We start from the raw sequence: 21668 nt of genomic DNA on the forward strand, positions 1-21668 counted from the left end.
AGTGAAACAACAATGTGATTCACTCCCTGCGTCTTAATAAGCCAAAACAAGCAGTCATTGAGAATTCTGCACATTCCAGTCAGTGTGGGGTTACTACAGTTAGCTTACAGTCAACTTACTTTGCACCTCTTCTCTTTCCACTTCTAAGCTATATTCACTTCCTGACAAATATTAATGTTTTAAAACTTTAAAGTGTTTGCAAAAACTAAAGATAAGCTTTAGATAGAATAACAGATAAACAGACAGAGAAAGGGAGGCATGCAGACAGAGCGAGAGACAGTGAAGCACCTTCAGTTCAGCTACAAACAGCTCAAAACCTCCACATGGCTACTGCAAAGCAACTAATAAAACAGTTACAAAAATCAAACTATGGTTCAAGGATGACAGCTACATCATTCTCTAACTATCTACAGTAGCATAAAGTTTGACAGTGGTGAAGACTAAAAAAAGAATGATGGGAGGCAGGAAAAAAAACAAAACAAAAATAGAGCAACATCAACAACATTCCTGCTCCACTCAGATTCCCTCGAGGACTGCTTCAGGATCAAAATGTCCTTTGCATTTTTGTTTGCTTCTAAACGCTTGCCACTGCTGAACCTAAATAATACAAACGGCAACAGCCTTCCATCACATTATGAAGATTATGTTTTATGTAATTAGTAAACAATCATTACAATCAATACATAATTATCAATCAGAATGTATTTGCTGAAGAACATTGTTCTAACTAGGATAAAGTAGCTTGCAGCAATAATAACTCTTAGTAGGGGTGCAACGATCATAATTTTTTTATGGCTGACTCCACTTTCTTTATAGCCTAGTTGTCCAATGTTTGGGAAGATTTTCTGAGTCGTTTACAAAGCAACAGCAAGAAAGACAATAAGTTTACTTATTTACTTTTAACCCAAAGTACACAGTTTATAGGCTAAACGAACAACACTGATACGAAACAGTCCAAACAGATGTATGGATGCGCACACACTTCAGGTGAAGCTTTTAGAGGAGCATACATTTTCACAACAGAACATGGCCACGTAATCTTGTTCTTATAGCCTTTACAAATGTATCAGATTTTAACCTGTGCAGCATAGAACAGGATGAACTGCACAAAGGCATGTGTATGTGCAATCATAAATTAGGTGCACATTAAAGTACCTGACCCCAAATGTTTCTAAAGAATCTGATTTTGGCTAATAACATGCTTGGAGGATTGCTAACATGCTAACGGGCTCCTCCACCAGTATTCAGATACAGGCTATAGGCTGAAATGTTTACTGAAGAACTGTTAAACAAACATATAAAGTAAAAAGTCTATTACATGTTAGAGCCCGACTAATAAAGTGGTGTGCCAATATAAGCTAATTGCAGATAAATCCTTATTGGCCCATGAATGACAATTAAAAAAAAGAAATGGAGAGACTACAGATGGGTCCTTACTATTTGGAATACCACAAATCACATTTAAGGTGGAACAGGAAAATTCAAACAACATATTCTTATAGCCTCAATCACCTTTTCAGAGGTTAAGTAGTAATACTAAGCTGAGTCTGTACTGAATTTAAATTAAAACGTTACTACGCTATACTAATGACATACACATGCTTGGCAGGACCGCTCTATGGGTAGGACGAATTGTTAAACCAGTACTGTCAGGCAAACATCACAATTACCCTACGTTTAATGTTACAGTAGTTGAGTGGTGTAGGCTAAGCTGTGGACAAACTTCATTGTTGATTTACCTAGATTTATTTATGAAAGTGTTTTATGATTTATGATTACTACTATTTAATGAAGTGTTCATAATTGCATGAAAAAAATTCAAAGACAACGCTTTATGGTAGTTGTGCTACTAGGTTTTGGAGATAACTGAAAATGGTATGAAAAAGTGGTGCTTTGCATGAATGACAAAATAGTGCCTCATTGGTAGGGGTGGGCGATACGGTGAAAATATTACGTCATACTTCAAGACATATGCATCACAATATTTAGTTTTTTTCTGCGATTTAATAAGTTTTAACAGACAAAATAGAACCTGTAGTGTAACACATAAAATATTATAGCCTAATAATAATAACAACAAACCTATACCTACAATAATTATATTTAGTGTTTTACTAACTGCACTGCACTAAATACAACTGAACAAGCCTAATCATGCTCACTTTGTAATATAACAATCAGTGTTTACTAGTATTAATGTAATAAATACTAATGAAATCCATGACATGCTCAGAAAAGTGTGCTGTGACAATTTAATAAATGCAGCACCCATGTCCCATGTACAGCTGGCTTAGAGGTCTGCTTCATGACCTGAGCCCAACAAGGGGTCAAAATATAGGTGTACAAAATAACAGGTTCACTCTCTTGCCTGTGCAGCTTCTCTCTACGGCTGCATTCAGAATTTAGATTGTGCACCCCCAGCTCTTAGCTGACTGTACGGCAAAAAATACTATGCTAATGAAAAACCTTATCACCCAGTTTGGAATTCTGTACCCTGTGGTATGAAGATACAAGACCAGTTTGCAGAATAGCAGCACTCAAGTAGTAATCATGAACGAGTGTAAGCAAAAAACAAGCAAATGCTCTGCTGCTTCTTGTTGTCATTATCAACTTGGCAGTTCATCAGAGGACACTGAGGGTCAGTTTCCTGGACAGGGATTAAGCCTTGTCATGGACTACATTTTTTTTCTTCAGTGGAAAATCTCCATTGAAAATCTTGGATAGTCTAAGATTAGGCTTTTTTCCCTATGAGCGATCTGGACAAAAAGTGTACTGGAGAAACGCAGTGTGCTTGAAGCACCAGCCTAAAACCAAGTTGAACAAACCAAAACTTGTGTGTTTCAGATTGGTAGGCTCTCTAACAATCTCTGTCCAACAAATATGTATTAGATCTGGTACTGTAACAAAGGTCGTTATATTGTGTGATGTTAGTATTATCATTTTCATGCAAGATGCCACACTCTAGCATCAAAGAGACTGAGCTACAATCAAACCATTATGAAGGGAGCACCGTGACTTTGACAACATCTGAATGCTACCTCTCCAGGCAGGATGATGAAATGGAAAAATATCCATTTGCACCCAAAGACAGAAAGGCACATCACATCCCTGGTTTCTGAACTGTTTTCTGAGCCTCAAAGCCCCCAAACACTTGTTATTGTTATGATTAAGGAATACAAAATGAAAAAAAATCTTACCAAATGACACTTGCTCATCACCATTTCACAGTTTTCAATTAATGATATGACCTACTGAATGATCATTTAGAAAATGTCAGTTTGGACAGTATCCTTATGGACATTTACACTTCAAACAAGGTATGTTGACAAAGAATGAGTGCCTACCTCCCCAAACGCTCCTCGGCCAATCACTTTTAGGATTTCAAAGTCCTCCCTGTGCAGTCTCATCTGCTTCACCTTTGATGTGAATGGTTTAGCTAGAAAAAGGGAGAATGGCAAACGGTCATTACAGATGAAATTCATATCCACCATCATATGCTTTTACTTATCATAGCTTTACAAATACTGCTACTTAGTGAATAACCGCAAAGTGAACAGTTATAACCCATTTTTAAGCGAATGCTTGATATTTAGTTGAATTGGTGATATTCATTTATTCCAGCTCTTTTAGTTTTTAACCACAGAATTGAATGGGAATTAAGAAAAAAAAACCTGAGCTAGTTCAAATGTCTCGTTATATGTAATAATAATAATAATAAAAAAAACGCTAAGCATTACAGCAAAATATGAAGCACTGACTTATGGTTGTCTATGCTTTTATAAGGTCACCACCTCAACAACTCAACCATGTCACTTGATAAGCTGATACTGTATCTGAATGTAACCTGAATGTAACCTTCATCTACAGCTCAGCTCACACCTACAGCTCATGTTCAGACAACAGTGATCAGTCCTTTAAAGATCTCCCACAACGTGATAACACTGATCAGCCCCTCAAGGATCTCCCACAACGCTCTACTCATATCTCGTGTAAAACCATTCACTGATCATGCAGTAAAGAATGCAGCCTTCCTCCCATGGCCTTAGTGAATGTCACATGAGAAACATGGTCATGTTATCCTCTCTAGACTAACATGCAACACAGGATTCTGTGTGTTCTGTAATACTACGACAACATGATGCACATTCACTACACTGCCTGCGGCACAGGTGTACCATTTCCATTATCTGAATCAAGTGTGTTACTACTGGGTTCGTACTCTGCAGGTAGGAAACCCTCCAGAAATGTTAGTGATCAATGTGGATCACAAATACAAAAATTTGAGTATTATTCCTTTTAAAAAGGTAGGGAACATCTGACAGGAGTGAGGTGTTTCCCTGACTTGTGCTTAAGTTAATACACTGTAATGTATGCACTGGAATATTAATGTGCAAATAAGTCAGAATTCCCCACAGGCTGTACTTGGACTAATTAAGGAAAAGAAAATACTGACATGAGTCTGGATAACCATTTATATTATTATATGTCCACTCCCCCACAGATGTTCCCTCCACATATATTTCAGACCTGTAGGAAACACTGCAAGTACAGCTACAGACTAACGCAAATTTCTTTTCTTTCTTTTGTTTCTGCGGAAGCTTAAAGAACAAACCGCCAGCTGCAATTACTAGCCTAAGCCCTGATTTCAGAGCAAAAAAAGAACCCATAGCGCAACAAATCAAAGAGAAATGAAAACTATTCACAACAACATCAAACAAAGCCTCTTTGAAGTCAGAATGTCCATGCAATGATAGTGTTATTGTCAGACTGTCTTTCTCACTCACAAAACATCTCCAGCATACATTAATTACTGTTCTTCAGTGTGTACATCCGTGTTTCACTCTGTAGCCGAGGAGGCATGTGGCTATAAATTAAATGAACCATACTGTCCATCTCTTGGGATGCCCTACAACTAAAGGCCATATAAAGGCAAAGGAACAGGAGGAGCAGTAAAACACTACTTCCATAGAGGGTAAGAATCTCTTAAAGTCACTGAGCAACTACAGCATACTGCAAAAAAGGTTATGCAATTAAGTGGATAAGTCACATCCACAGCTGTTGAAAAAGAATCCTAGAAGGTCTATGAGCTTGCGTTTTTATGTGTTGGATATTAACATATAACGCATTGGTATTAACATAATAACAGTAGTTAAAATTGTGACTCTGGTCCCTAAACAAAAGCAAATTATGCGCACTTTTGAGCAGTCTGACTACATGATAGCCATGTAACAGTGTCTGCTGTTACTGTAACTCTAACTTTACAACAAATTACCAACACCAGTCACAATATATATTTAAGGTAGCTCACTTATTAATTTCATTAATGGTCTAGATTAGACCAAAAGGCACCTTTACAACCAGCAAAATTCTAAAAGTACACAATTCTGCCTAAAGTTAGGCAACACCCAGTAACTCTAGTGACATTCTATTTTCTTTAGATGTGGGTTCTGCGTGGGTCAATTTTATGTTTGTGTTTATCTATATTAGACTCTTTATTCCATCAACCATGTTTAATCTACATTCTCCCTACAATTTTCTTTAGTGCAAAATAATCCTGAATTATGTGATTTACTTAAATTCAAAGTAATTCTTGGCTTGAACAAAAAAAGCCATGATTGATAGCTCAATAAGATCTCACTGTCACTTGCCCATCAAGACAATCACCCTTCTTGAAATACCAGAAGACAGTTGTCAGAGACTATTCATCCAGTCAGCATTTTCCATTAAACAGTTGGGCTATAACAAGGATGAGGCCTGCTCTGCATCAGCTACATGCACAGATCTATGCATGCGCTTTCAGCAATCACACAACTGTGTGATTTACCAAGGATGTAACATTCATTAATAGCCACACACACTTATTTTTTAGTATCTAGTAGTGTCAAAGTTAAGGAATGAATAACATGCTAACACAATAAACTTTTAACAGCACTAAATTTTTAACGCTGTTAACACAAACTATCCATACTGTCAGCTTAAGCCTAGCTTGTTGCACACTATTTCTGCTCAAAACGGCAAGTTCAACTGGTGACTCTATTGATAAAAAGTCATTTTCAGTTACTGCCATTCTATGAATTTGTTTATCACTGAAGTACATCAAGCCCAAAGTTTAATTTACAAGCAAAACACACTGCCAATGAAAGCAATACCAATGATACAGATACCATGAAGCAATTTCTCGGGCACATACGTGCTACTGAGTGATGTGTGTATGCGTGCCAGTTAATGCACCTTAATTGAAGCAAGCAACACTGTGATAGTATGGGGTTATTTCACATTTAAGACCAGTGAAGAAAATGCTCACTGCATGAAATCTATAAGCCAGTATTTAAAGAGAAGGCATTAGTAGTGGTCAACATACCAGTTAAAATTATTCCTAACATATTAGTCAAAAATAAACACAGATAACACAACGTACAAATAGAGCAATATAACGTTAATGTTAGCCCTTTAACTGAATGGCTGAATCAGGGATCTTTAAGCAATCCCTCATCTCCTGCTATGTACTTAGTTGCAGTCTAGTGTAATGTTAGCATTGTTTGTTTTAATCAAGGGAGTGAACATTAAAGAGATACACAGAAAGAACCACCAGTCTCTTGGGGTAACAGTAGCCTTTAGCATAGGATTAGCTTAGCAGCCTGCTAGCCATGCTATTGTTTCGTCTAGCACTGCCTGTTGTGCACCTGCATCAGACAACAGAATGGTATGTGGCCTGGCCTTGCATCAACATCTGCTAATGTTGTAAAAGACTGTACTATTAAACTCCAGTGGTGACGGGTAGAACATACGTCAATGGAAGCGTGACTGTGTGGGACGTACATATGAGCCAAGTGACTTGAGTAATTTGGCAATCAAACAACATATAGGAGCTTTTTTTTGCCAACTCCAGAGAAGCTGCGTCATGCTTACATCTATACATAGGTTTTAGGTTTATCTACGTACTGTTCAGTACTGTTTTACTATTTAAGTTAAGGGGCATTTTCAAATAATAAGCTACAGTTAACATACAAAAGTAGGTTTTGTGTGTTTTCCAATTAGATTCATTCAAGCTTAGTTTGTTTTATTTGTAACACAAATCACTATTTTTACTGAAATAAAATATTTAAAAAACCAAAACACAACAAATATCAAGACATAATGGCACCTATTGAGTAGTTAGGTTACACAAAGTTAGTATCGGTATTGGTACTTTGTATCGACAGATACTTAAGGATCAGGTATCGGTATCTGTATCAGTATCAACAGGGAAAAAGTGTGTAGTCTAATACCAGTAACATTAGCCCTGGTGAACACCTTTGGCAGACAGAATCCAGACTATGCTGGACAGTGCTCATGGAAGACCTAAGGCTTATTCAATAACCCACTAACTAACCAATAGCAGCAGCAAAGTGAAAAAGCAACAGTTCCCCTTGAAGAAAAACATAGCATAGTGATGCGAGTGAGAGGTGACAACTGCAGATGAGTTGGAACATGCAGCCACGTTTGCTCTCACTGGATGTCAATAATGAAAACTGAAAACTGTGTTCCTTATTTTCTTGTTCGCTCTGCATGGGTGATTTTATTTATTTATATATTTATTTATGTTCAATTGAATTACTAGTCAGTGGTGTAACTGTACTGTCCTACAGCGAACTCACCTCTTTCCGTACATCCTAACCGGCTTTAGCAGCGTTAAATCACAATCACAATCCTCACAACTACAGCACTGTTACAGCACTCGGACAGTCATATTTAAGTATGAGTGCATTCCCAAGCAACAAAAGTGGAAGAAAAAAAGTAGTTCATGTAAATTACAGCCCTGATTTAAACGAAAGTAAACTGAGGAAGCTGTGAGGCATTGGAGAGCGGGAGAGCGCTAGCTTTCCAGGCTAGCTGTTTTTAGCAGCTGGCTAACTTGAAGCAGCTCTGTCACTCACACAACACGGAGAATTGATGATACTGTAGATCAAACACGACACAAAAGCACCGCTTTCAGTTTAAACGTTCCTAAAAAGAGGACTCCGTTTGTCAGGTGTTGATATTTTGCAGTTCACCACTTAAACTACTACGATAGTATAGAGAAATCCAGTTGTCGCTAGCTGGTGTCTGAATACTGTGATGTAACGCTTGTCACCAGCTAAAAATAATCTTTCTTTATTTTTTATATTGCTTTTCCAGCTGGTAGAAACAGCTCACCAGACACTTTCTCCCACTCTCCCATGACAGATTTGTGAAATGTTCCAGTTTGGTGAGCATTTGTCGTGTTCCGACCATAAAGGAAACTTTTTACATTTATCGTGGTATGTATCGATATCGAACGATATGAATTTCGTTTATCGTGATAACATTTTTGGCCATATCCCCAGCTCTAATATATATATATATATATATATATATATATATATATATCAAATTTGAGGGATAAGACAAATGTAACTAATGATTAACAACACATTAGTTAACAACACAAACTAATGTGGTTGATCACAATTATTTTAATCATTTTTACAGCCCTAGTTTTAAGCATTTTAGTGGTCTTTGATGCTACACCTCAGAGTCTGAAATATGAATGTTATACAATTCACTCACATAACTTAAAGGAAATGTAACAAATTCAAATTTTCATAGGGCTAAAGCAGTTTGTCCTATATAAAGCCAAGTAAATGCAGAACCTCTAGCTAATCCTTGTCAGAGAGCAACCTTTCCTTTAAAATTTACATGGTACAATGCAGATTTTACAAATGTGTGCTCTTAAAGCTTACAATACTGTACACATATTAGCCCTCACTGTTATAATTTATATTTGAATCATTACTCAGACAATGGGTAATTATCAGCCCCTATAGTTATATCCTCTGTAAACTCCTTGTGCTTTTATTAGTAAGAAAGTGATGGGTGTAATGCACTTTACATTTACAATGAAGTTCATAGCAAAGAAAAAATGCCCAGTTTTGGTACAAACAGGGATGGTATCAAGAACGGGTACTAAATTGATACCAGTTCCTGACTGGTCAGTACCAAAATACTGATAAGCTCCTGGATGGGGCTACGATACCCATCCCTATGTATAAAAAAGAAAAAAACATTTCCTCTGAGCCTAATAATGTCAGACGTTGTGGTCACATCACAGTCACTCCTTCATCTACAGCCAGTCAGCAAAGCTAAAAGTCAGTAAAGCATGACATCGCTGAAGCACGTGGCTATCACAGGGTCATGACAGTGATAACAAATCTGGCTGACAGATGGGATGCAAGTTCGAGCTTGTTCCAGCACAGTCCTCAACTCTAGGTTAATAGTGCTGTGAGAGGATCACAACAATTTAATAGTATTTTTCAGAAAGGAATGTAACCAACGCAGCTTTTTAACTCATGTGAATGCAAGTAGTTGGAAATAAAATAATTAACCCCAGCAGTAATGCAAATGTTTCTGCTAAAAAAAGACATTAATTACAGCAGCACAGTCCACACATATTGGGTAAGAAGTAATAACTAACTAAACTTTCCAGTTTATTATAGTGGAATACAAATCACAAATGCCATATTTAGTATAGGTGAAGCTTTGCCTATGAGGAATGCTGTGAGAATAAGAATAGCTCCCTTGAAGAAAACGCTGTTTATAATTTCCACTGAACCTAACCAAAGTCTCAACCTTTGACTTTTAGAGCATAAACAAACTTCTCTAAAGATTTACTCTCACTTGTCCAAGAAAAAGAAAGCAACTTGTCAAACAAAGAGTTTATAGCTTTAGCCTAACTAATGGACTATTATAGTGAGATGAAATCTGCGCTGAATAACAAGGTAGCAAATCACCATGTATAGGCAGATCTGAAGCACAGTTGAAGTTTTGTCTACACAGAGTAACTTGGTTTATTAAAAACAACTAAAATAACACAAAAATATGCAGCTTTTCCTAAGCATATAATTTAATACATGAATATATTATGAATCTTAACAGATATTATCCACATCCATGGTAAAGTACTGACTGCACCTCCAGGACATTTTAGAGGTGCTGATGACTCTTAAGAACATACAGTAGTGAAAGTTTATGAACGCTTTAAAAATCATTTATATTTCTGCATAGTTCCTAAAACATAATCTAATTTTCTTCAGGGGGTTATCACTCCAGTCCTGGGGACCCTCTCGTCTGCATTGTTCATCAGTACCTAATCCAGCTCAAGAAAGGCTTGATAATATTAGTTGGTTCAGGTGTGTAGGAAAAGAGAATGTCAAACTGTGCAGTACAGTGGATTATCACTCGTATTTCTTATTCCCACCAAAATCTGTCATGTCAGAAATTTTTAAAGGATGTTGCACTCCCACATCAGTAACACAAGCCACAGAAATAACCCTAGGTTATATTAATGCTATGAGAATAGCAATGTCTGTATATGTTCCATAAAATCCTGTGGAAATGGAGTTTTTGCAGTTTTTCTGAAGTATAAAGGAACTGAAGGAAGCAATTACTTTTGCTTTCTGTAGCCCGATTTAAACCGACAAGTGGTGTCCTACCTCAAGTTTACAACTCCAAACATTAAAACATGACAGAAAAAAAAAGTTTGACATTGACTGTTGGCTGTAAATTACCAAGCTAATGGCAGTGCTAATGACATGTTGCATTCAGTTAAGATAACCAGGCAGATGGTTAGCGTAAACAAATTTTGATTAATTAGATGTCTGGGAGCGTTTTCATGTACTGCTTGCGAGCAGTTTAATGTATTGCGTATGGAACTTTTTTTTGGTGTGATGATAATGTGTAAATTAGACAGCCATTCTCATCTCTGTAATTTACACAATCGAGCCTTTAATGGCACTGAAGGAGTATGTGAACGTTCAGTATAATTGTTTCTTGAAAAAAGGATCATTAGAATTGGATATTATAATCAGTTCAGGCGTGAATATGACCTGTCCCAACATTTAAAAACAGAATTCTGTTAAGGTGCAATATAACTTGATCAAAAGAGATATAAAAGGACTGCTTATAAGAGCAGTAAAGGTTACCAAAAAAAAAAAATACTAAAACTTGGGCTTCCATCAGCCCTCAGACAGACACTAACCCCATTCCCAAAGTTTTGTGTATTTGTTTGCGCATTCATATGCTTTCTGGTATGTGTACAACTGTGTCCCATCTCTCAAATTTGCAATAATGCCCTGGACAAGACCACACTAGACCCACTTTTCCCTTTTTATCATGTTTTGGTAATATCTGGGATGCGTACATATCCGCACCAGAAACCGCAAGTGTGAACATTGGGACAGAGCAATACTTTATAAATGACAGAAAATCAGCACTGACGCTACTCTCTCAAGAATTACACAAAGATCAGAGTAAGGACACTGTAGATTCCTCAGGAAATTCTATCAGGAAATTCTGTTGCAACAATGTTAGGTGGGTCATTTCAACTCAAAAGACATTGGGTCATGCAACATGACAACGATCCAAAACACTACAGTAAATAAACAGTGACTACAACAGATGAAATTCCTTATTTTGATCCTGACCTCAATCTCATTTAAATGCTGTGGGACGATCTGAAGCTGACTTCTCAAGCAAGACAGACCCAAAATACACATGAACTAAACCAGTTCTTTAAAGAGGAATGAGCACAAATACTGACTCCTGCACAAGACAGATATGAAGCCACGGAGGATCATACAGGAGGTCCCACTAGTTACTAAATACATGCTCACTTCTTTGTTTTCTTTTTCCTCAACTGTTTAAACTATTTGTCTAATAGGAATAGGACTGCAGTTTGTTTGATTAAACAGCACTTTCTATAATAACTTAAAACCAAATAACTCCAAAGTGTTCACAAAAAAATCCTCACAACTGTACCAACGTGGTTCTGAAGACAGCATGAAAATAATGTTCACACCAAGAAAGTACAGTAGTCATAATTTACCCAATTTCTTGAAATATGATTTTTCGCATTTAATGAATTATATCTGTGGATCACATTGTACGATGAAGACATCTAAAGCAGTAAAAATGTGTCGTACTATTAAAGATCCATAAGAGGGGGCAAAGAATGATGGGAGGGGGCAAAAGTAATTTAGCCATTCAGCAGCAGCGTGTTCAGAAAATGACGACGCAGTTGTCCCACTCTGACATTCTGAATTTTGTCATTTACCAGTAATGTGTGCATGTGGTCCATTCTGGCTATAAAGAATGCAGCACTCTTTGATGTTTCGCACTCTAAACCTACGTGAACAAAGCCAATCGCATTAACTTCCATTTCGGAGTCCTGATTTCATTCGCTACACTTACCCCACTCCAAGAACTCGGCTATATTCTTCTCTCTTCGTAGCGGAGAGTTGTTGCACTCATCGAAAAGGCAAACCAGAACATCCAGAAGAGTTTCAACGCTGAAACACTGTCCATTAGACTGGACGGGGCCGTCGAGGACCATTTTTTCTAGCTTTTTCAAACGAACTTCCCCCGACATGGTTCAAACGAGGGTAGTCCCTGTCTTATTCCAAAATGTGAGAGAATATTCTTGCAATTGAAAACAATAACATGAAAGGTGGTCAACGAGCCACGTCGATGGTGGGGCTAAGCAGACAGCTAGCTTAGCCACATAAGAAAACAATTCATGACCCCATTCATATGCAGCAGCAAACCATTGTGCGTCCAAACTACATTAGCTAGCAAGCTAGCTATGTCGGCTTGCGAATCACTTAGCGTCGCTAAAAACTTTCCGCTACATTTTCTGAAAGTTTGTTTGAGCCTCAAGCCAGTCGGCAAATTTTAATTATGTGCCATTGAAACAAACTGAAATGTCCTTTGCACTGTCAGAACCGACACCGATCTTCTAACGATAGTCAATAACTGAACTATAGCCTGGCGATTAACTTGACCACCACAACGCCTCAGTTCTTAAGCAGCATTGGTTTATAACCAAACACTGAGAAGCTGCTCATTATCAAACGTTAGTGTCTTGTCAAGATTTAAAACTGGACATCAACTCTACCTCAGCTGCAGTGGTGGCAAACGGCTAACGTTAGCTAACGTATCCCTGCAGCAGAGTAGCATACACTAGGTGGCTAATAAGCTCGCTAGCGGTATGACTGCTTGAAAACTAAAAAAAAACACGAAGGTAAGTATCGATTACTTAGGTAACCAAAAGGACTAACTATTTTGTTCAGCTATTATTTAATATAATAAATCCACATATGAGACGTTAGCATTAACGTGAACCACAATAACGGCGCACTGTAGCGAACTACGGTTAGCTAACCACAAAGTTAAGTTCTAGCCGACAAGCTAACACAGGGCGACAAACCGTGTTAGCCAGATGAAAGCTAACTTGACACAACTTCTAAAAAAATTAGCTCGCTCCTCGGAGCAGACAGTACGGATAATAGTCCATAATAATAATCCGACGACTAAGCAAACAAGTCCTGTCCTCGGTCGAGAGTGGGCAGTGTGAGTAGTAGTTGGTTCCCTGCCGGAGGGAGAGTGCCGATGTGGGGAGTGGGCGCTGTGTCTCTCCCCCTGCAGCCCCGCTCCGTTCACTCACACTGCGGACACAGCAGCAGCAGGAGAAACGGGAGAAACGAGCCCCACACCAACATGGCGACCAACACACACACACACACACACACACACACACACACACACACACACACACACACACGCACACGCACACACACACACACACCGACAGCTGTTTTACTTTATGGAAAATTCAGGGATGCTGGAAGCATTCCCGCTATGTGCATCCGTCACCAATAAAGACACACTTTCATTGATCATTTTCCATTAACCCATTCATGCCAAACAACTAATCTAAATATAATAAAGAAGAAAACCGCGTTTGCTGTAAAGTGATTATTTTTTTTGTATACATTGAATAAACATCTAATACTACTCATTTAATTTTTATTCGTATTTTTTCTAAATAATAAATTAAACATTTTCTAAACATATTTATTAGCAATGAAATTTGGATTTTCTATTGTTTTGTTAAAAACGAGTATGCGATCAAAATACTGAAAATATGAGTGATAAAAGCGATTTTTCTGAGCCATATGGTTTGATCCCTTCAGGTTTGTTTCTCAGGCAAGCTCAGAGATGCATGTAGACCCCACACACATAAGATTTCAGATATAGTGAGTTAATCTCCCTGATAAAGGACAGAACACGTTCTCTTAAGTCTGCTATTCAAGGCAACATTACAGACGATTCTTACAGGAGTCCGATATATATTTTTAATTTTTAAACAGTCTAATGAGTACTTTAAGCAAAATAATACTAATTAGTCTATAAATAAGAAATTTATTTTTCTCAGTGAATTTTGTGAACTGTACTGTCTATATTTAGTCGATGTGAGCAGCTTTGCTTAACGCGGACCTCTCGTCTGCTTATTTACATAAATCCTTAAATATTAGAAATTTCGCACGTAGAAGTAAAAGGACTGATGATTTGTGAAGTGTATTCTGCCCCCTGTCGCCTTTTTTCTGACTGGCCTGGTCCTTTCTGTCAATCTAAGAACTAAGATGCTGATTCAAATTCAAATTTGAACTTTTCCTCCATTAAAAATAAACCCAAGCTACAGTTTACATGAATTACTTAGAACTCACATAATCCTACGTATAAGTAACATGTAATTTTGCCAGGCTAATTACAGCAAGTTTAGGTGGCTATTGTGTCCTCTGTGAATGCAGTAATTTATGATTGCTCTTTCTATGACAATAATAATAATAATAATAATAATAATAATAATAATAAACATGGAAAATTATATACAAGCAATATATAACTGTAAATAAGTAAATATTTATGATGTATTGTCCAGTGTTTTTTAAATTATTTTACTGTAGCATGCCAATTTCCCCTTGGGGATCAATAATAATAACAACAACAACAATAATATTAATAATAGTAATCATCATCATCATCACCTTCATCAAACATTTTAACCATGTTCAGGATAAATAGCGAACAATAAAAGTCTTAATAGATTCATTATGGAAAACAAGTATAAATCAGCACTGAGTTTACACATAATGCATCCTATTTTTTAATCTGTTTCTTAATCGTGGGGTTACTGGAATGCAAGTCTGTAGAAAAGGGCAAAAAGTGTAAAGAGTAGTCTGTGAGGCAGTTGTGTAAGACACAAAAAACATAATTTACAGCCAGAGCAGCCTGGAATGTAGCCAGAGTCTGCAAATTATCCTGTGAGACATGATTTCCAACTCGTACATCTGACTAAATTACTACTGAACCCTGACATAGGTGCACTGGGAGCTGGAACAGAACAAAAACGTGGACTGGCTGTAGATCCAGGGGGTGTGGTTTGGTTTTGGAGCCACTATAACACACGCACGCGCACACACACACACACACACACACACGCAGAGAGAGAGACAGAGAGAGAGAGAGAGAGAGAGAGAGAGAGAGAGAGAGAGAGAGAGAGAGAGAGAGAGTAGTAGTAGTAGTAGAAATAGACCATATATGAATAAGATACACAAGACTAAACCGGTTTACCTTATTTATGTGTATAATTATAGTAAAATACAGAAAGAGTGAAAATGCATCAAGGTGTTCAGTTTTTAAAAGCCAGGATTTCTTAGAATACGGTCCGGTTTTACAAAGCTAGCGTAGCGTCTAGGTTAAACCAGAAGATAGGAAGGGTTCAAAAGCCAACAGTAAAGTCTATTTTTAATTTAGCTGTATTAGCGATCAAATTAAGTTGCCCTATTTGTTCACGCTTGGCCATCGCCGTTTCTGCTACTAAAGATGATAATGGTGCAATAGCGCCCACTGCTGGCCAGATTAAAAAGCTTATTCAGATATTCACAGTTCAGAAACATTACAGCAGATGTAGCTATGTTCTAATCATAAAAGTGAATATTCGAGGTGCCCACTTCGAGTGATAGCCTGTGAAGATAAGGGCCTCGCCGCTAGCCTGCCGTTGTTTCAATGGACAGATTTTGTAATGCTAATAACCTACATGCTGTCCCTCATTAGCACGTAGCCTAATGTGTTTATTGGGGCTTGCGTTTTGATTAAAAAGAGAAATGAAAAGGACGGTATTTTGGTTGGTTTTATCCCACTGAGCTATTGTTTTCCACTTGGAGAATTCACACAAATCCTTCCATCTCCACTGTCTCACTGATACTGTATGAATTTCCAGAATATGGTCTTTATAAAGTAGTGAAAAGTAAACCAGTGTTTACTTATGTCTGTAATCTATGGATTTCAAATGGGAATATTAAGTAAAATGGAAATTAAGTAAATGGAAAGTAGGATCATTTATGAAAATATTTCAATTACTAGGCCTACTTCTATCATTCATTTACTAAAATATGATGCCAGCACTTTATTTGAAAAGTGCATGGTATTATGCACAACTGCACGGGTTATTTGAAGCTTTATCTCATGGACAGATGAGCCCTTGAGGTTCTTTAAAGGACTTGTCATGGAATTGGTCTACCTGACACAAAATCAAACCCATGTTCATATTATGTATTCATCCATTTTTAAATCACAACATCTTTCTGAATGCTGTGGAAAGAGTACAGACCAGCTTGTTTCAGACCTTTACTGTTATTTTACTGGTTCTTAACCTGCAATCTTGCTGTAATAGATGGGAAACAATTAACCAGTCTGAATCCTCCCAATAGTTTCCACAATAGTTTCTACCATTCTTTATCATATTAGTCTAGTTATTAATGCAAGTGTAATGCAAATGTAAAACATCTAAAAGTGCAGAGAATCCTACAAATTTAACAACGAGACTCCTAAAAGGATTAAAATAACATTTCCTTAAATCTTCAAATAAGGCATGAGATTATTAGGTAATGCCTGAGATAGCAAACAAAACATACTACAGGAGCTTTCAATCCATGTATGGGCTATTAACATGTAAATGTGTCTGAGGGCAATCTGAACTGCAAATTGAAGATTATGTATTCAGAGCAAAATAATATGTGTATTCACATTGGGCTGGAGAAATTTGTAGCCTGTCCTCAAGGAGAATATAAGACAGAAGAAACAAATGATGGCTACTGTTATTCAATTAAGATGTCAGACTGGCATTTTCTGTAATTGGATTAAAATAGTCAGGTAAATCATATAGGCAGAGTATATAATGAATTGCAGGTCTAGTCAGTAGCATTAACTGTCCACTGGCATCAAAACACATGAACACCTCAGTGCTGGACTTAATTAGGAGGCATGGGCTTACACTTCATGTAGATCATGTTTTAATAGTCTGAAAAATACCACAGAGGAATATTAGATATATGGTTCCTGTTTCTGTGCCTTTGGATGTTTTATATTGATACTCACATAGATTAATTGTTATGAGTAGATTTAATAAATTGCTCTTTAATATGGACTTAACATTTTAGCACTCTTTAATTATCTCTTACACTCTAATACATGTAACACTCCAAAGCTTATGACCTAATGGAATAATGATATGGTAATTGATAGGTCTATGATTTGACTCATTTAATCCGACTAGTCATTTAGGTGGGATTTTTATGAAAGGCAAAATATAAATTAAAATACAGATTGTCTTGATTTCTTATGAGTTCTACAAAAAGTAAATTAATAAAACAGGTTATAATACAGATATAAGTACCATATTTGGTACATATATTCTTTAAAAGGTCTATTATTGACATTTGAATAAGACTGTACTGTCACATTTTTATTATGCCCATAGGAGATATTAACATGTGAATGGTTGCGATTGTGGTTGGTGTGACAACACGATACAATATACAACTAATATAATAAATAATTAATTATTTAACAGAACCAGATAAAGACACTTACTATGTAGTTATATAAAATATAAAAAATATAAAAGTTATAAAAATATAAAAAACAACTGCAGACTACAAAATACACTTTGTTAACTAAAATCAGTTTGCTTTCAATTGTCTTCAGTATTTAATAAAGGCCTGTTGAACATGGTTACTCTATTGACGTGCTTTAACTATAATGTCCCTGCTGACATTAAACATTTTAACCATGACAAAAAAACTAGTGTTAATAACATGATCATGGGGAGTTTATTTAGTTAGTTGTCTGACATGAGATGATCCATTAACAGACCTTCTCTAGTCTTCTGTGTCTGTCATCTCAGAAGAAGCTATAGCCAATACACAAGGTGGACTGAGGCCAACTTTAGTCCTCCCTCTTGTGGGACAAAAAAGGTCTGACTGATCCAACATCAGTAAGAGATAATCACCCCCTTGAGAAAACTTCTTCCAATCCACATCTCTGAGCCCATGCTTAACTTTGCTGTCTGTTTCTGTAATAATTACTTGAACCTTATAAGTCATTCATGAATATGCTTTCTTTTCCCCTGTGTTCTTCTTAATCCACAGCTATTTAATGTCAGTGGGCTGAAAAAATTGTGAAAAAAATAATAACATCTAAAATTTAAACAACAATTCTGAGACTAATTTGTTGTGTCCATTAGGCTACATTCAACATATTAGTAAGAGGCAAATACTGCTAAAACCTTACAAAAAATGTATGCTAAATTTACGGATTTCAGTTTATGATGATACAGTTGAGACTTCATTATGCTCATTGTAAAACTCCATTCAGATGCTTATTTTAGGCAACAGAGAGAAAATGTTTATTTGAATTTGATGAAAAGCCCTCATAGCTGTACTTAACTGAGAAAAAACACAAAGTAATGAGCCGCAATTAGTGACTGTAATGTGCTGTGCCTTTGAAGTGGACCTGTCCTTTGGGGTTGCCACCCACTTATGGCCGTGGCCTCGTCTAGACGTGATGCAAAGGGTGCAGCTGCATATAAAGGGGAAGGTCACTCAGCTTTAGTCACTTCATCAGTAGCTAGAAAGCCAGACAAACATGGCTCTCCTCATCCACCTGTTTGTGTGTGCTATGGTTATTTCCACAGCACACAGTTGGGCTGCTGATGATATGAAGGAAGCAATGCTCCAAAAACTCGGCCTAATGGACTTCCCTAAGATTGAAAAGAGAGACTTGGAGAACCTGGTCGTCCCAACTCACGTCAAGAACAAGTACGTGTCCATGCTGAGGAAGCACAAGAAGAGAGGACGGAGGTCTCTACCAAGTCTAGCGGGAATTCTCAGACGCAGTCACATTGGCACAGGTAGGTTCTCTTTTGAAGAGAAGAACTAATGTCTATTGTGTCTGTTTTAACCTTAGCTTAACTCTTAACAACTCCTATAAAGATTTCTTGGTTGAAAATCTTGCATTGTTATAGAACATTATATGAATTTTCTTGACATATAAAAAGATTACTGACACTTGCACATGTCATTTAAAATTTAAAGTTTTTTTTGGGACCTATAGTGGTTCTACAATAGCCTCTGTCTAAAGAACCCTTTTAGGCAACTTTATTGTTAAGAGTATACCTCTAATGAATAATCCATGGACATATCTTTTAACATGCCTTTAACATTCTTCTAGACATACCAGGGGAAATTCATTACTCGGATAGGACTCAACAGCGCCTTGTATTTGACATGGAGACAAGGCTGCAGGAAAACAGCGAGGTCACCATGGCAGAGCTCAAACTTTACCAGACGACTCCACGGCATCAGCACACATTCGATAAAAAGAAACAGAGACCTGTCAGCAATGCCCGAGTCAGCATTTACTGGGTGGGGGGCCTGGGCGATGGCTCCAATCAAACAGCACTGATAGACTCAAGGTAAGCACAAGAATGAGCCAAATTCATACTGTCAAACATAAATTAAAATAAAACAAACAAATATAACATTGCTATTACATTGCTGCACACTTTTGTAAAGCTAACATATTGTATATTATGGAAATTCATTTAATGTTTTCTGAAGACATATTATGTCTACACATTGTACATTTTATGCTACTCTCCTTTTGGACATTTGGACACATTTGTGTTGTGGTTAAAGATTACATTTTTTCAGTGTGTTTATTGTGTGAATGCCTTGATATATTTACTCATTGTTAACATCTGAGATGCTTACATTACACAATAAGAATGCTGTGATTTGCTGTATAACTCATTTGCATATTGCAGGCCTCTGCAGCATAAGTATCTCAAAGGCCAAAATTGTGATAACGACTTACAAACTATGTCTATTTTACAACCCTCATTGCAGGTTGAGTATTTGAATAGTGTTTAACTCCTGTGTTTTGATAGGCTTGTGCCACTACACGAATCTGGCTGGAGAAACTTTGATGTGACTCAAGCAGTTCATTACTGGTCGAAGTCCCAGAAGAAAACTCCACTCCATTTGGAGGTTTGGGTTGAGGGAGAGAGGCCTGGCAGATACGCAGCAGAAATGGCAAAAAGAGTGCGCTTCACCACGCAACAAACATCTGAAAACACCCTTGACAAGAGTGCAGGCACACCAGAGCTTGTTTTATACACCTTAAATTTGGATGAATATGGGTAAGTTTGCTACTCTTTTTTACTACTTCAAGTGAAATTAAGTTAATCACTGTGTTCAGATAACATAAGGTCTGTATTTTTGTTACTTTTGTTAAGTTTTGGTAAAGTTAAATCAACAACACATTTTTACAGCTGCAAAATGCAGATTACAGCTGTGAAGTGCTATAATTAACACCTCCATTCAGTTACACAGGGAAGATGATAGTGCTTTGAATAGTAAAGCTATAAAATATTTTTAATGTGTGGATTCAAGTATTCTAAGCCATCAGGTAATAGGCGACACCTAAAGAAACTTGTTTATTTCAATATCAACTAGTGTCTTTCTAAATGAGTGAAAGGAAATATAAAATGTAATGGAAAAAAGACTAAAAGACTAATTAAAATACAAAAACAACTTTTGGTTTAACCTGCCACTCTGTCCCATATTACCTGAATCCATCGAAAAGTTGCTTGAACGTTGCTTTGAATTTATATTATTCAAATGTGTACACTGGCTAAACATGAATAAAATGTGTTACATCAACATAACTACTATGAGTACGTACTTAACTTACTCAGAAGTGTTCACATTTGAGTCATGTAAATTCAACAACGTTTTTCAGTAAACGCTTTTGCATCTAGTTAATGCAAAGCACTTTTTCAGTGTACAATTCAAACAGATCATATAAGTAGTCAATAATGGGCATGGCATTAATGACTTCATCTCCACAGGTCTCCAGGAGACTGCAGGCAGAACACAGACAGTGTCATGTGCTGTCGGGAGGAGCATTACATAAACTTCAGAGAGCTTACGTGGACACAGTACTGGATCATCGAACCTGCTGGCTACCAGGCTTTCCGATGCACAGGAGGGTGCAAGCAGCCCAAGCGCAATTATGGTTACGGACAGAGGACCTGCGGAGTCGCACAAACCGCACCACTGCCTGTCATGTACCTGGTGAAGAAAGGCGAGCACACAGCAATCGAGGTGGCTGAATTCCCAAACATGGTTGTTGAAAAGTGTGGATGCTCCATGGACAAACTATTTACAGCCTGAAATATTTCAACACTCAGTTATTTACTTAAGCACTTGAAAAATAAGACTGTATAATATAATCTTGAAAAAATGTCACTTTTGTTTTGCATTATAAAAGATTGTGTGATTCATTTATATATATTTTTTGAAAATAAAATCAATTTATTCTCACAATCATGCGAGTAATTTTAATAATTTCATAAATGCTACAAGAGTTTTGAGAACTTGAAGCAGATTGTTTATATCTTTAGGGAAGTTTGTCCGAAAAAGAGAGTG

At 37.0% G+C, this 21668-nt stretch overlaps 2 protein-coding genes across 8 annotated transcripts in view; one reads left to right on the forward strand and one right to left on the reverse strand.

Annotated features, from left to right (window-relative positions):
• Positions 1-13569, reverse strand: part of cdc42bpaa (CDC42 binding protein kinase alpha (DMPK-like) a) — a 53149-nt gene extending 39580 nt beyond the window's left edge. For all 7 annotated transcript variants that reach the window (XM_036593772.1, XM_036593775.1, XM_036593770.1 and 4 more), the window contains exons 1-2: positions 12247-13569; positions 3345-3436 (exon numbers count right to left, since the gene is read on the reverse strand). In XM_036593772.1, the coding sequence (XP_036449665.1) occupies positions 3345-3436; positions 12247-12424 (270 nt within the window). In that variant the 5' untranslated portion in view covers positions 12425-13569. The remainder of the gene's footprint in view (positions 1-3344; positions 3437-12246) is intronic.
• lft2 (lefty2) lies at positions 13444-21413 on the forward strand. The gene is made up of 5 exons (XM_036592631.1): positions 13444-13554; positions 18805-19087; positions 19408-19651; positions 20126-20377; positions 21089-21413. The coding sequence occupies exons 1-5, from the start codon at positions 13444-13446 to the stop codon at positions 21411-21413; spliced, it is 1215 nt and encodes a 404-aa protein (XP_036448524.1).
• The last annotated feature ends 255 nt before the right edge of the window (positions 21414-21668 follow it).

The sequence above is a fragment of the Colossoma macropomum genome, unplaced genomic scaffold (genome assembly GCF_904425465.1).
Source record: "Colossoma macropomum unplaced genomic scaffold, Colossoma_macropomum, whole genome shotgun sequence".
In the NCBI taxonomy this organism is placed as follows: Eukaryota; Metazoa; Chordata; class Actinopteri; order Characiformes; family Serrasalmidae; genus Colossoma; species Colossoma macropomum.